We start from the raw sequence: 14,741 nt of genomic DNA on the forward strand, positions 1-14,741 counted from the left end.
TTGATGAAGATAAACATTCAATTTATTTGAAACACACTAAACTACAGTACAGAGGTGTACTTAGCTGCTACACTTGGTAAATACAACTCCCAGAGTTCACTGAACAAAGCTGCTCACAGAAACCTTTCAGAAATTGTGACTAGTGTATTATGAAGGGAAGAAGGTTTCTGTTGTGTCATAGGACTGGAAGAGGTTTAAAAAATGTGTACATGCCAATTTGATGTTTACAAACCAGTGATGGTAAAAATCCAGGTACTAATTTTAACAAACTGAAAGTATAAACAGGTCCCACTTGTCACTTTACTGTTATAATCTCAGGAAACAAAAATACAGTGAAGTGCTGACAAATTTATTATTTATTTATTTAAAAGAATACCCTGAATGCACTTGAAAGAAGGTCAGAGATTGTCGAAGCAGAAAAGAGCATCTTATGTTTGTTTGGTTTACTTGAATTGCACCAGCGACCTCAAAGCTGTATTTTACTACTGTAGGACTAAACCAAGCACAGAACACAGCTTGTTTTAGTGTTTCATACATTTTCAAGCATCTCTAAACAAACTGCTCAAAACTAACTAAACTAATCTAAACTGGTCAAAACAATTACCACTGACACTATCCAAAGTAACAAAGCAAATATTCAGGTAATATCTGTTTTGAAACCACTTACTGACATTAACTGAGCTGCTAATAAATAAGCTACTTTCTTTGAACAATTTTATTTTTGAATAAATATGCTCCATATAAACATTTCAAGTTATGACAAAATAAGCTATTTAAACTATGTGATTGGTGCCTTGGGAAACTGAGATTAGGCGTTTTTAAAAACTTTTATTTTTAATTTCATAATGGGAAATTGACATTTCTTTTTTTACAAAAAAATATCTGCTGCTTTTATTCATTTTAAGTGGCTAACAATAAGGTATTTACAGCTTTTTTGACAGGCTAAAGTAAACTCTTTTTAGCTGAGATTTAATAAAGAATCAGTCAATATTCAAGACAATACTCATAGATTATAGAATTTTATTTATGTTGTGATCCATTCTTATTCTGCAAAATGCCAAATTTATGTGTGGCTCATCTTATTAAAAGATGACATAAATACAGTTATGTGGCACATAGTTAAATAGCTGAAGGACAACACCAGCAGTGGAAGGAGTAACATTCCCTAAACACACAGTTCTCATGTACAGCTCTTCCTCCAGAACTCTTAGTGCAATGGCAGCTATGAATGTTTACAATATGTATTTGAATAGTAACTGTAACGGTTTTACTACATTTAAATGACAGCTACAACTAGTAAAGCAGAATCAAAGCCATTCTCTGTATAGATGGAGTGGAAATGAGATAAACTGCCAGTATTTCTTTACCAATGTTTTCCACTCCATTTCTCTCCTCCCTACAATAACTGTTTCGCCCAAATGTGGCCCATATCTGCAGTTTTCTCTACAGGCACTTTGGCCTTGACTAATGGTACTGTACTGGTACTGGTGGAGTAAGTTTAATACCAGGCTACATCTGACCCAACACTAGCTGTGACCAACGTTAGGACCACTCTGTGCCTTTTATCCATGTTTGGCAGATGCACCATTTGCCAGTTGCCATAAAATAGCCAGATTAAACCCAGATGTGTCTTCTTTCTGGAATACATTATTTTCTTTTTTGTTTTTTTTATTGACCTCTCATGTGTTTTACAAATATTCGACACTTCCACTCCAACTAGGGAAACTATTTTACATTTTATTACCAACTTAAAGTGTAAAGTATTAAAAAATAAAATATTAACAGTGTTTTCATTTGGACCAGATGAATATGTAATAAATTGTCCTACACATCTGCTACATTATATATAAGGCATTAACTTTAAACTCTTTCTGCCCATTAAAAAATGCATTAAAAAAATGTGAAAAAACACACAAACTTTAGATTTTCTCTAATTTTTTTTATCATCAAGACAGTCCATGTACTTTCAATACAACGTGTTTTAATTGTGATTTTTTTAATCAGTTTCTTAATCATATCATTAGCTTTTGATTAAATAAAATAAAATCAATACATTTGTTTTAATTAACAAACAATTATGCTCTTTTTTGCTTCCCGATTATCTCTTATCTTTTGAAAATGATTATTTCATTAAAATTGGGCATTAAGTTAATAATAGAAACATTCCAATAAAAGCACTAAAAAGCTGTCCCACTGAAATACAAAAAGGACATATCAAACGTAACAGCTGAGTATTTAAAAACTATGCAGCCAATTAAGTGGTGCTTTTGTTTGTTTGTTGTGTGTGTTTGTGTGTCTGTGTGTGAGAGAGAGATATGGGGTGGGGGACTTTTAGTATTATTGTTTTTATTAGAGACTTCATTAGAGACTGGAAAAAAATGTGAAATAATCAAAAACAAAAAACAAAAACTGAGCCAAATAGAATTACCGGTAATAAAAAAAAAATAAAAAAAATTGCTGTGTTTGAAAATCCTACTGCCGAATAGGTGTTTATTTATTTGTTTGTTTGTTTGTTTGTTTGTTTGTTTTAACCACACTGTTGTAATATGATCTATTGAAGCACCAAACATTAGAATGTAAAATTCCATATTTTTACAGTCATGTGTCATTTCATGCAGTAGGGTGTAGGGTACTTATGTGCTTTCCTTCTTGTGTTGCTGCTATCATATGTTAATCAATGCATCAGTGCTGTCCATGCTGGTAGTATAATATTATTGCACAGCTATGAAATAAAACAAAACAAAACACAATTATCGTGTGTGCTGAGTGCTTTCTTAATGAAGAGGTAACAGATGTAGTTTTATACAAAAAGTCCATGTCACTGATAATCATAGTTTTTAAGTTGGGTTTTTGTTGTGCACAAAATTGTCCTGTACTACTCATTCTGCCATTTTATTTTGTTGAAATGTTAGTTTGAAACTATAACATTGCTTAGGTCACACAGCGGACATGTCTCAGCCTCCACCACTCTCAGCACTGGAGCCCCCCAGGGGTGTGTTCTGAGCCCCCTGCTGTACTCTTTGTACACATATGACTGTGTGGCCACTACCAGCTCCACCACCATCATCAAGTTTGCTGACGACACCGTCGTGGTGGGCCTGATCTCTGATAACAACGAGACGGCCTACCTGAAGGAGATTAGGAATCTGGAGAACTGGTGCCAGAGGAACAACCTCCTTCTAAACGTCAGTAAGACAAAGGAGCTGATAGTGGACTTCAGCACTAAGCAGGAGAGGAACTACCAGACCCCCGTCATCAACGAGTGCCCAGTGGAGAGAGTGGACAGCTTCAAATACCTCTGAGTTCACATCACGCAGGACCTGTCATGGGCCTGTCACATCAACACCGTGGTGAAAAAGGCCCGACAGCGTCTCTACCACCTCAGACACTTGAGAGACTTCCAACTGCCCTCCAAGGTGCTCAGGAACTTTTACTCGTGCACCATAGAGAGCATCCTGACGGGAAACATCTTAACCTGGTTCGGGAACAGCACCATGCAGGACAGACGAGCTCTACAGAGGGTTGTGCGGTCAGCTGAGCGCACCATCCGCTCCGAGCTCCCTGACCTGCACTCAATCTACAGCAGGCGGTGCTGGACCAAGGCCAGGAAGATCGTGAAGGACCTCAGCCATCCCAACAACAGACTGTTCTCTCTGCTGAGGTCAGGAAAGCGATTCCGCTCCCTGAAGACCAACACAGAGAGACTGAGGAGGAGCTTCTTCCCGCAGGCGATACGGTCTCTCAATCACACCACCACACAGTACTGACCCACACATATGGTTCTTACACACACACTGGACTTTCTGGACTTTGGTTTTGCACAACACTGGTCACTATATTCTTCATTTCCGGTTAATACTTGTACAGCTGCTGTTATTGTGTATATATTTATTTATATTTAGATTTCTTCATACATTCTTATATAGTTCTATATTGTGTATTGTGTATTTTGTTGTACAGTTATTTTATTTTCAACTTTAATTTATATATTTATCTTTATCTTATTCTTCCCAGTTAAATTTACCCTTCATTCTAATTTGTGTTGTACAGTTATTTCATTTTTAACCGTAATTTATATTTTATTCCTTCCTAGTTAAATTTACCCTTTTTAATTTTTCATATTTATTTCCTATCTCATTCATAGCCTTTTCCTTTTTTGTTTTCTTTAGGTCACGAGCAGTTGTCCAAGCATTTCACTGCATATCGTACTGTGTATGACTGTGTACGTGACAAATAAAATTCGAATTTGAATTTGAATTTAGTAAATGTGTATTTTTAAGCCACACATTACCATAAGTGTACTTTTCATATACTTGAAAGAAATCCAGTGAAAAAAACCTGATAATAAGAGTGTAATATGCTATTTTTCTTTTTCATTTTTTTTTGAATCACTGAAAAAAAGATGTTTATGACGTCGTGGAAGATCCAGGAAATTGAAACCAGGCCATTTCTGGGGTCATTGACTGCAAAAACTTTGCAAAAAGTAAAATAAAATAAAAATGCACCCAGTCAGAAAAACTGAAGACTCAGACTGACTAAAGAACACATCTGTTTATTTGTTTCAGAGCGCAGCACATGTACTTTAGAGTCTTTACAAAATATTTACATAGATTTATCTATTTATTCTTTGGGTACCAGAGAAATTAAAAAACTAAAATGAAGAAATAAGGAATCAGCTTGGGATAATTTATCATTTTCTAAAATCACAACATACACAGCAGTAAAAACTGCTGCAGAGTTTGAACATGTATGAAATATAATCCCTGTGTGGTATCAGATGTTGACTAGAGGCATGAGATTTCTGCACAAGTCAAGTGCATCATGACACTACACTTTATCCACTGACATTTATATCACAGCTTTTGACAGACTATTGTCACAATATTGTATGTAAAATATTTCAATGTTAACACCAAGTTATTCCTATAAGCACCATAATATCTGATGTTAAGTTTCAGATTTTTTAACTCACTGGCCCTTTCACCAGACCCTGCTCTTTGCGCATCACTGGTGCATAAATGCTGCAGTCTCGTGCCTCGCAAAATCCCGGTACACCTGCAAATCCAACCATGCCGGGTGGACCCACGGGACCAGGGAAGCCACGAGCCCCACGGGGACCCTCCATGCCATCTTTTGGTTCTGCCGGGTTACCTGGTGAACCTGTAAAAAGCAAAATTTGAAAAAAGAAAACATGGTGCAAACATTCATTACGCTATATCAAGACAGTACTGAGTTTTTGGATAATTACGGACTAAATAAATAAATTAGTATGTTTTTTATTTTTTATTTTAAAAAAAATTCAGGCTTTACTACTTGTTTATTACAGATACACTGTTATCTTTCACTGTTATCTAATTCAAGATAAAAAACAAAAAAAAAAAAACAGTCCTGAAGTAATGTTTACAGGATGTTTGACAGTGTGGATGCGACCAGTGTCCGACCTCTGAGTCCCTGTGGTCCGTTGAGTCCTGGCAGCCCTATACCCGGATCTCCTACAACGCCTTTGGGTCCCTTTCGACCTTTTAAAAAAGATAAAAGATGCAACTCACAAAGCTGCACAACTATGTTTTCAAACGTTTTTTTCCCTTTTGATGAAATACTGACACTGTGAGTAAAAACCATGGCAAGAATACTATTCTAAATGATTTTAAATTGTTTAATTTACACTAGTGCCGTTCTTTAGCTATCCAACTTTTTCCCCACTATGTGCCCTTATATGTCCATCTTAACCTTTCAACAGTTCTTAAACTCTAAAACCTTCAATAAAAAGCATAAATATAAAAAAATAACATAGGTATTTAATTGGTCAAGGGAGTAGGAAACTCTTGCCTCTGTCGCCGGGTGTTCCCTTTTGTCCCTCCAGTCCTCTGTCACCTTGAACACCTCTGGCTCCTTTTGCTCCGGGTTTTCCTACTTTACCCTGGTAGATGAAGGCAGAAATTATATTAATATACTAATAGGTATAAGGGCAGGACATCCAAGAGTTTATATCACATCCCTAGTTTATCTCACAGCAGCTATTAAAATGACAAATAAATAATAAATAATAAAAAGACTGAAGAGGGACTTGCAGCTTTGCCTGGTGGCCCTGGTGGCCCTTGAGCTCCTAGGGGCCCAATGAGTGTCCGGTTGTTGATGGGACAGCCCTGAGAGCACTTGGCTCTGATGGAGGAAGCATACTGAGAGATCTGAGCTGTAACAACACCTCTGCAGAGCTGCAAGACCTGCTCATCAGTAAGCCCAGGACCCTGCAGGACAACAAACAATTCAAATTCTCTGCATCAATGCTGCAAAACTCCAGCGTTACAGTAAGAAGCTATCATCTTACTCTTTAAGTGTGAACGAAATAATAAACTGGTCAGGTTCAGACAAAATCAGACATCTGATGCTGATCACTAGAGGTGTTGGAAGTTTCTCTGACGTCTAAGATACAAAATGAATGATAAGTTAGTCACGAAAATATTGTGCACATTAATTAATAATGGGAATTCATTCTAATTATTAATGATTTTAGTAGACTGAGGCCCAGCTCTTAAGAAGACACGTTATTGTGATTTATCCAACAGTAATTTTTTCTGTGATATTATCAGCCTTCTGTTTGTGAGATGTATAAAAGCTAAAATAATATAAGCCAATAATATTTTCATATAACATTTGGACTTTTCAAAATGACTAACTGAAGTGAAAATAATGGAACCAGGAAGGAAATGACGTCAGGGAAATAAGTTTCAGCGATACTTTTAGTTCCTCTTTTAAATAAGGCAGTAGATATTATTTAGAACACACTGAGTGTGTTTCAAGTTTAACTTAAGTTGAAAACAGGGATTTTTCAGTTTAATCAGAATCAGAATACTTTATTGATCCCTGGGGGAAATTATTTTTTTGTTACAGTGCTCCATTATAAACAACATTAACAAGACAGACCAGCATGTCATGGAGTGGGTGGGAGGTGTTATCCAACATTGTCTTTATTTTGGACAATTTATTTTATTTATTTAGTGGTGAAAAACAGCAAACATGAACCTTCAAGTATTAACACTGATGAACTGGTGTTCACAATGGTTCCAAATGAATATTGTTTCAATGTTCAATTTGGTTAATTCAAAAATCCATGCATTCTCCCATGCAGATGTTACTCACAGATGGACCTTGCACTCCTTTAGGTCCAGCTCGACCCTTAAGACCTGGGTCCCCGGCTGGACCACGTTGTCCTCTGACCCCTGGGATGCCAGGAGGTCCAACCGGGCCTGGAGCCCCAATGGGACCAACAGCTCCCTTAGGCCCACGCTGTCAAAAGAAGATGTTTCAAATGAAGAAGAAAGAGGCATGTGAGTACTTTTACACTACAACAGATTACTGTTTATACCCCAAAAAGCGTAATTAGTATGACTAATTTTTAGTTAGTTGTCTGAGTTTTTGCAAATTATATGTTTACACAGATTACAGCATGGGCAACGGGGAAGTGAAGTGAAGGGATTTTGAAAATGTGTGATGATGATAAAAAAATTTGAATGTTTTGTCTTGAAATCCCATCATAATAACATAAGCTTCGGGTCAACTGTCAGCAGTTAACCTGGCAGACAATGTGGAGAAATCATAAACAGTTCTGCCAGCTACGAAGAACAGATGCTAATGTAGATACCTCTGCTTTGAGACAAGTGATAAAGCTGCAGCATCAGAATGTCTTTTGAAACAATGTTACACTGGATGCCTGTTTGTATGTTTATTCTGAAAGTTGTTGTTTCATAGTTTAGAACAAACTTCATGCTGCACTGAAGCAAAGGACAATACTGGAGCAGGGCTGGACTGTCAGTTTTCCCAAAGGGCCATGTGACTAACTGGGGCTGTTGTGGATGACTGAACCAACAAACTTAACTCAGTTGTACTCAGTATTAACTTTATCTCCTTCTAAGCTTATTGGTGCAGTACTCCACACCAGTCCCTGTATAACTTTGCCTTTTTCAGCTTTAACATGACAATACCCTTGTGTATAAAGCCTGTTCCCTAAAAAGTGGGTTTTCTGATGTTAGTGTGGGAAAGAAATGACTGGCCTGACCTGAGTTCAATGACATGCAACTCCTTTAGGATGACCTTAAAACTCTGAAGGCTATCCAGACCGATTAGCCCTGTTTAATGTTCATGGTTTTAAATTATTTATATATTTCTTTTACATATGGAGTAATGTGTTCTGATTTTTGCCTGATATATGTAGGATATTCTACTAAAACCGATAACAACTTGGAATCAGTATAATAAGGAAAGGCATGAAATGGTTTTTTTATGGATTCAGAAACTCACGCTGCATCATGTGCATGTATTTCTATGACATTAGAGTAAAAACAAGAAATGTAAATCAAGTATGCACCTGTCCTCTGTCTCCACGGTCTCCTACGCTTCCCTGAAAGGTAAAACGAAAAAGGAACAAACTCAGTGAGTAAATCCCAGCGGGGGTGGAAAGAGGAAATGAAATGGAGAGTACGGTTTGTAGGAAGATGTTTCTTTATCTAACTGTAAACAGGTAAAATCACCTTCTGTCCTTTCTCGCCTTTCATGCCCTTCTTCCCTGCTGCACCCTGCAGGGGAAAGTAATTATGATGAAAGAGGAAGTTGTTATGATTGGCAGAGGATATAAAATATAACCAGCAGCAGGTGCTTTATTTCTTGAGTCACCGATAACAGAACTAACAGGACAAGCAGGAATAACAAAACACCACTCAATGGTGGGTAATTCCCTTCTGCGTTTAATCAGGTCAGGAGACATTTTCAGAAACAATGTCTTTACCCACATCCTACTGACAGGGGTCCTCGCAGACTCCTGCAGAATAACTTTTTTCCTGTTGTTCCCATTTTTTTAAGACTTCAGTCAATTTGTTCCAAATGATGTGACACCATTATTTTCTATTTTGAGTAGTACTTTCTAAAAATACTAATGTTTTAGAGACCCAGTTCAGTGGTGTCAGGATATCATCTCTGCTTTCTGCAGGTGGTAACCTTCAGCTTGCACTGGGGTGGTTTGCATCTGACTATAAAACATTGAGAATTATCATCTCCAAGTCTGAGGCCATGGTTCTCCACAAGAAAAGTGTGGAGTGAAATTTGTCTGGGTTTAAGGATAAGTTGCTGCCCAAAGAGTTTATGTATCTGCTTCATGAGTGAGGGAAGAAAAGAGCAAGAGACTGGGAGACTGATTGGTGAGGCATCTGCTGTAACACAGATACTGCACTGTTCTGCTGTGGTGAAGAGAGAGCTGGGGTTGAAAGTGAAGCTTTCAGTTTATGGCTCATTCTACATCTCCACCCTCATCTGAGCCACCACCTCAGTGTAGTAACTGAAAGAATAAGACTGCAGCACAACTTTGTCCAAAGCATGTTTATGCTCATGCTCAGAGTGAGGGTTCTGAGCTTGGCCATTCGGGAGGAACTCAAAGTACAGCTGGTATTCCTTCACATCAAAAGAAGCCAGCTGAAGTGGTTAGGGCAGGAAGCCTACTGGATGTCTCCGAAGGCATGTCCTGGAGGAGGTCTCAGGACAGATCTTGGACATCAAGGTTCAAGGTTACTTTATTTATACCTGTAGGTAAATTTGCTTTACAGAAAAATGATAGCATTAGTTTGCTATTATTTTTGCTTCTTGCAGTAAATTACTCTTTAGTCTGTATTCTGTTTATGTTTAATATGCTGGTAACATGAAGGATAAAAATGATTAAGATGGACTGATAGGCCCCATGCTGATACGTCTGTGCCCCCCTTCCCCGACCTTCTTTATGCTGCTGCCAACTTAATACCAAATATTAAATAAAGAAATAAAAAGTGCCAACTAAGAAATTTTGATCATGTTTCTACAACCATCACAAGATGTCAGCAGTTAAGCAGAGAAGCCCAGACCTCCCTCTCCCCAGCCACCTCCTCTAGCTTATCTGAGGGAACACCAAGGCGTTCCCAGGCCAGCCGAGAGATATAATCTCTCCAGTGTGTCCTTGGTCTGCCTCGGGGCATCCTCCCGGTGGGACATGCCCAGAAGACCTCACCCAGGAGGCATCCTAGTCAGATGCCCGAACCACCTCAACTGGCTCCTTTTAATCTGGAGGAGCAGCAGCTCTACTCTGAGGACATCATGGTGGTGCTATAGTTGCTGCCTCATAGGAAGAGGGTGTTAATCTGGTGGGGGACTGAGTAGTTTGCAGATGTGTTGAAAAGGAAAAGTATTTTTAACTTTCAGCCAAATTTACGAGTGGAGCGACAACCTTCCAACTTTCATTTTGAATTAGATCTCAACAATATTAAGACATGTGGTTTTACTGCTATGGTAGTTTTTTCCTCCGTTTATTCTACTCCAACATAAATGAGAGACCGCTACACCCATGAGATAAAAGAAAGCCTTAAGCCTTAAGCACACACACAAACACTAGCAGCCCCTGAGCCTTGACACTAAATAATACCCAACAAAGTTCATGTCAAACACAACAAAACTCTGACAACACAGACAAGGGAACTCCCCAACTTAGCTATTCAAACCGCACCTCCGTCCACACACAGACACATGAAAGCGATTGTAAATAGGAAAGTATTTAACTAGCTACTTATTCTGACCATACAACTGACAAAAGATTGTTTGTCTGTTTTCACTGACTCAGAGTTTTCATCAAAGCCTGAACTGAATTTGAATTTTGAGTCAGCACTCTCTGGTAGCTAATGTGTTATTTTTTGTTTTGTTTACAAGTGAAAGTGTGTCTGGTCTTTTAGGCATACAAAAGGTCACAAGTTACAGTCGCTATACCTTTATTTTATTTTACTTTTGTAATGCAGTTTGACTGTATAGTTAAAGAACTCACCTTCTCCCCATCAGGTCCCGTCTCACCTTTTGGCCCCTGTTAAAAAAAGATCAATTAAACACACAACTAAATAATATATCTTGATATTAAAGGTCTGTTGGTCAGTTCTGAAAATTATCAAAATGTGTGGAAGACATTTGGAAGAATGACTAAACACTAAACTAACACAAATAGAATGATTAGCACAATACTTAAGTTAATATTTAAACTATAACTGCTTTTATTAGTTTATTACAAGTTGCTAATACAGTAATCCTGACTGCAAAACCGCCTGGTAACCACCCATTGTTTTGGTCACTAGGAGACTGCGTGGAAGACACAGAACTGTCTGCAAAAACTCACTATTTGCTGACTTTTGGTGGCACTTTTTTCAAGTTTCACTACTGCTCTTTTGAGTAGTTGGCAAGTGTTTGCAGACAGGTTGGTGTCTTCAAAACAAACTACTGGCAACTGTGGTAATTTGCTGACAAAATCAAGTGTAAGGAGGTTTTTGGTGCAGCAAAAACAATGCAATGTTTAATATTTCTTAAAAGACTGAAAGATAGAAGAGAGAAATCCTTGAAGATGTTGAACACAGAGTATTGCGTGCACACACTTTTGGGCCTTGGAGGCCCTTTGCTCCTGGTTTTCCTGGTATTCCAGCATCTCCTTGTTCTCCTTGGGCTCCCTGTTGAACAAATAAAAAAAGCAACTGAAAATTAAATAGGCTTGCGCTGAGCAAATATTTTATCTTTCATTTCTGCTGTTTTTACAATTATATTAAAAACAGCTAAAGAAATCTTAAGCTATTGCCTATACGGTAACTTTGAATAGACGATGATGAGATATGAAAATCAAACAATTGGTCACTTAACGATATTATTTACATTACAATAATCAGTCAAAAGACTTTCATCAGAATAATCAACAGTCTTACTGAAACTGACTCAGTCATTTTGAAATCACATTCATGTCAAGACTAAAACAAGTAATGGGGGAAAAAATCTGCATTTCTCTGAATAAATATCTTGTGGAGTGCCACAAGGGTCTATGCTGGGGTTACTTGTTGTTTTCTCTGAATTTGAAGGAAATCCATCAACCACTTACATTTCTATATGCCAAAGTATATATCAGGTATGCTGCGCTTAAAGCAATGTTTGGTTTTGAAAAGTTCTCTGAACACCAACTTTGAAATAATTACTCAGGATTTAACTGATAGAATCCACTGTAATGAAAAAATGTAAAAGCACTGTATGGTCAGTCACCAGTTTACTGAGCTTCTCATCTCTCTGTCAACCTCTTCTCCAGATGTTCCAGATATGTAACTCTGGATTAAAGTATATTAGAGACACATAAAAATACATTAAGTTTGCCTGTTGGATCTATTAGCTATAATCCAAACTAACAGTGTGTTTGTTATTTGTTTTTTTTTACTATTAGCGATATCCTCTTTTCATAGTTTCACTGTTAAGGTCACATGGGTTTCATTGACTGGATTCATGCCAAAATAATCTGCTGATTTGAGCTTTGGGAAAATTCTTTACTTATTCAGTAGAACAGCTGCTAAAAGTTGTACAGTGTTATGTTTTAATGAAAACCGCTATCTTCACTTCCACTTCTGGATTTTCCCTGACTTGCAATTCACTGATCTATGGACAGTTTCCATAACTTAGATCAGCTGAACTGAGAAAGAATTAAAAAAAAAAAAAAAAAAAAAAAATCAGTCCACTGCTAAGTATCTATTCTGTGCATCCAGTAAATAGCTTGAATGTACTCAGATTCAATATATTTTTGTAAATAATTTGTTAGGTTTGATATTTCCCAGGATTATAAATAATCTCACCGCATTCATCTGTAACTGTTTGACGTTTTCTGCTTTCAATTTCTATTTCTTAAATAAAATGCAGCCCTATTATTCATATTATCTTCATGGATAAAAACAGATATGAATTTGTTTATGTCTAGCAATATGTTTCACTTCCCTTTGGTATCTCCCAGAAAATTAAAAAGAAAAAAAAAAACACTGGCATATAAAGGCTAAATGCAACTGCTAAAGTTCCCCTAAGCCTACAGAGACCATAGATTTCACACAACATTAGTTTGACATTTACATGGGACTGGCCAAAGAGTGGTAAGACAATGAATAACAACGAAGCAGCAGATGTCGCGATAACCAAAGGGTCTGTCCCTATTACTCAATTTAAACCCATGTGTAACTTTTTGGCTTCTCAGACCAGATAACCCAGGTGGTCATAGGGTTCTTTCTCAGTAATTTGTTTCTGTTATTGGGAAAACTACTTTTACAAACTGGCTATGAAGATTTGTGTTTTGTTTTTGATGAAAGGTTATATGTATTTAGTTTACTGATTGTCAGTGTAGGTTCTTAGTCATCCAGGACATGGTAGTCTCGAGTGCCTAAAAAGAAACCAAGTGGACTTTTTTAGGTTTGTGAAGATGTTTCTCCTCTCATCCAAGAGGCTGTTTTAAAGTTCCAGGGATTTATGCTGCATTCCAGATTCCAGATATCTTGGAAGTCGGGAGTGGCATCACTCCAGAGTTAGAGCGCTCCAAGAAAAACAGAATTTCTTTTGACTGTCAGCAAGCTAGAGCCATTCAGGTATCACTAGAAATAAAGCATAATATTTATTCTTTATGCTTAAAAAAACACATTTGTGGATAGAACCTGATCACTGCTCTGCATAGGACTTATTTAATGAGTGAAAAATACACAAGAGTTGGAGTACAGAATAAAAGTTTGCAGTTTTACTATTGTTTACATTCAGTGCTGCCATGTTGGTATGCTCCATCTTTTCAATTGGGAACTTTGTTCCACAATTCTAACCCGACTTCCAAGTTATTCAGGAGCGGGTTAGAATTAACACAGTATGCAGTATTAACCTCCAGTGGGAACTGGAAGTGGTCTTCAGGGTTGTTGACACATTAATAATCATCTGAGATGTCACATGAGTCAAGGAGTGAAAAAAGCATTGGGTCATTCGGTCACTGAGTTGTGTGAAAGTGTGAAATCTTTGTAAGATGTTGCCCAACTCCATCATCGAGCTCAAGAGCTCATAGTTTGAGCTCTTGAGGTCACCCAGACAAGGTACGAGTTGCGGTTGATACACCTGGGGAGGGATCTCGAGACTGGACTGTAGGTGAATGACAGCTGGTGTCGTAAGTCATCACCTCTGTTAAGTGATTGTCACCCACCTTCCCAAATGAAAACTTTGGCACTGGCAACATGACATTCTAAAAATAATAAGTTGTTCTTAAGACAATGTTGCCAATGTTCTTATAATTCTTACCTGTTGTATTTCACTAACATTACATGGACAAAAGCACTGGGGCAGCTGCATAATAGATGTACAGGAACTGCTTGGCCATCGAAGTCCGTATCATGAAGCTCAGTTTTTGTGCTACTGTTTAAGCCAGAGGGGGTTTGGAACTCTTACTTTAATTTATCGCACAATGCACCTCAGTATTCAGAAACCCTGCTCTGTAATTTGAACAGTGATCTTCCACTCCATGTCTGAATTGCTGCCGTTCTTAAGCAATAACAACACTTAAAATTTATCACTGAATATCAAGAAGGTAAGATTTTCGCAAAATGGCTTCTTTTTTAACCATTACTGCATGGCTTGGTGCTACATTTTGTGCACCCTGTGGAAATGGGGCTAAAAATACCTGAATTCAGAGGTGGTCTTTTTTGTCCATATAGCGTACATTTTGGATCCTTTTTTACATTTAATGATTGATAAAAAATTGTGGGGCATTGGGAATAAACTGTATTTCAGCTCCTGCAGCGGGGCATTCCAGAAAAAGTCTGAGAACCACTTGTGACAGGCAGGGACCTGAGATCACTGGACTAGAAAGACTGGACTGGCCTGTAAGTAAAACACATGTGCAAAAGTAACTCTTTTGCTCATGGGAA

The 14,741-nt window shown here is 37.7% G+C and overlaps 1 protein-coding gene across 1 annotated transcript in view; it reads right to left on the reverse strand.

The window, feature by feature from the left end:
- Positions 1 to 4,573: 4,573 nt before the first annotated feature.
- Positions 4,574 to 14,741, reverse strand: part of LOC113031335 (collagen alpha-1(XI) chain) — a 32,343-nt gene continuing 22,175 nt past the window's right edge. The window contains exons 18-26 of the mRNA XM_026183315.1: positions 11,427 to 11,498; positions 10,832 to 10,867; positions 8,529 to 8,573; positions 8,366 to 8,398; positions 7,141 to 7,287; positions 6,072 to 6,248; positions 5,830 to 5,920; positions 5,442 to 5,519; positions 4,574 to 5,160 (exon numbers count right to left, since the gene is read on the reverse strand). Of these exons, the coding sequence (XP_026039100.1) occupies positions 4,964 to 5,160; positions 5,442 to 5,519; positions 5,830 to 5,920; positions 6,072 to 6,248; positions 7,141 to 7,287; positions 8,366 to 8,398; positions 8,529 to 8,573; positions 10,832 to 10,867; positions 11,427 to 11,498 (876 nt within the window). The 3' untranslated portion in view covers positions 4,574 to 4,963. The remainder of the gene's footprint in view (positions 5,161 to 5,441; positions 5,520 to 5,829; positions 5,921 to 6,071; positions 6,249 to 7,140; positions 7,288 to 8,365; positions 8,399 to 8,528; positions 8,574 to 10,831; positions 10,868 to 11,426; positions 11,499 to 14,741) is intronic.

Source organism: Astatotilapia calliptera, chromosome 11 (assembly GCF_900246225.1).
Source record: "Astatotilapia calliptera chromosome 11, fAstCal1.2, whole genome shotgun sequence".
NCBI lineage: Eukaryota > Metazoa > Chordata > Actinopteri > Cichliformes > Cichlidae > Astatotilapia > Astatotilapia calliptera.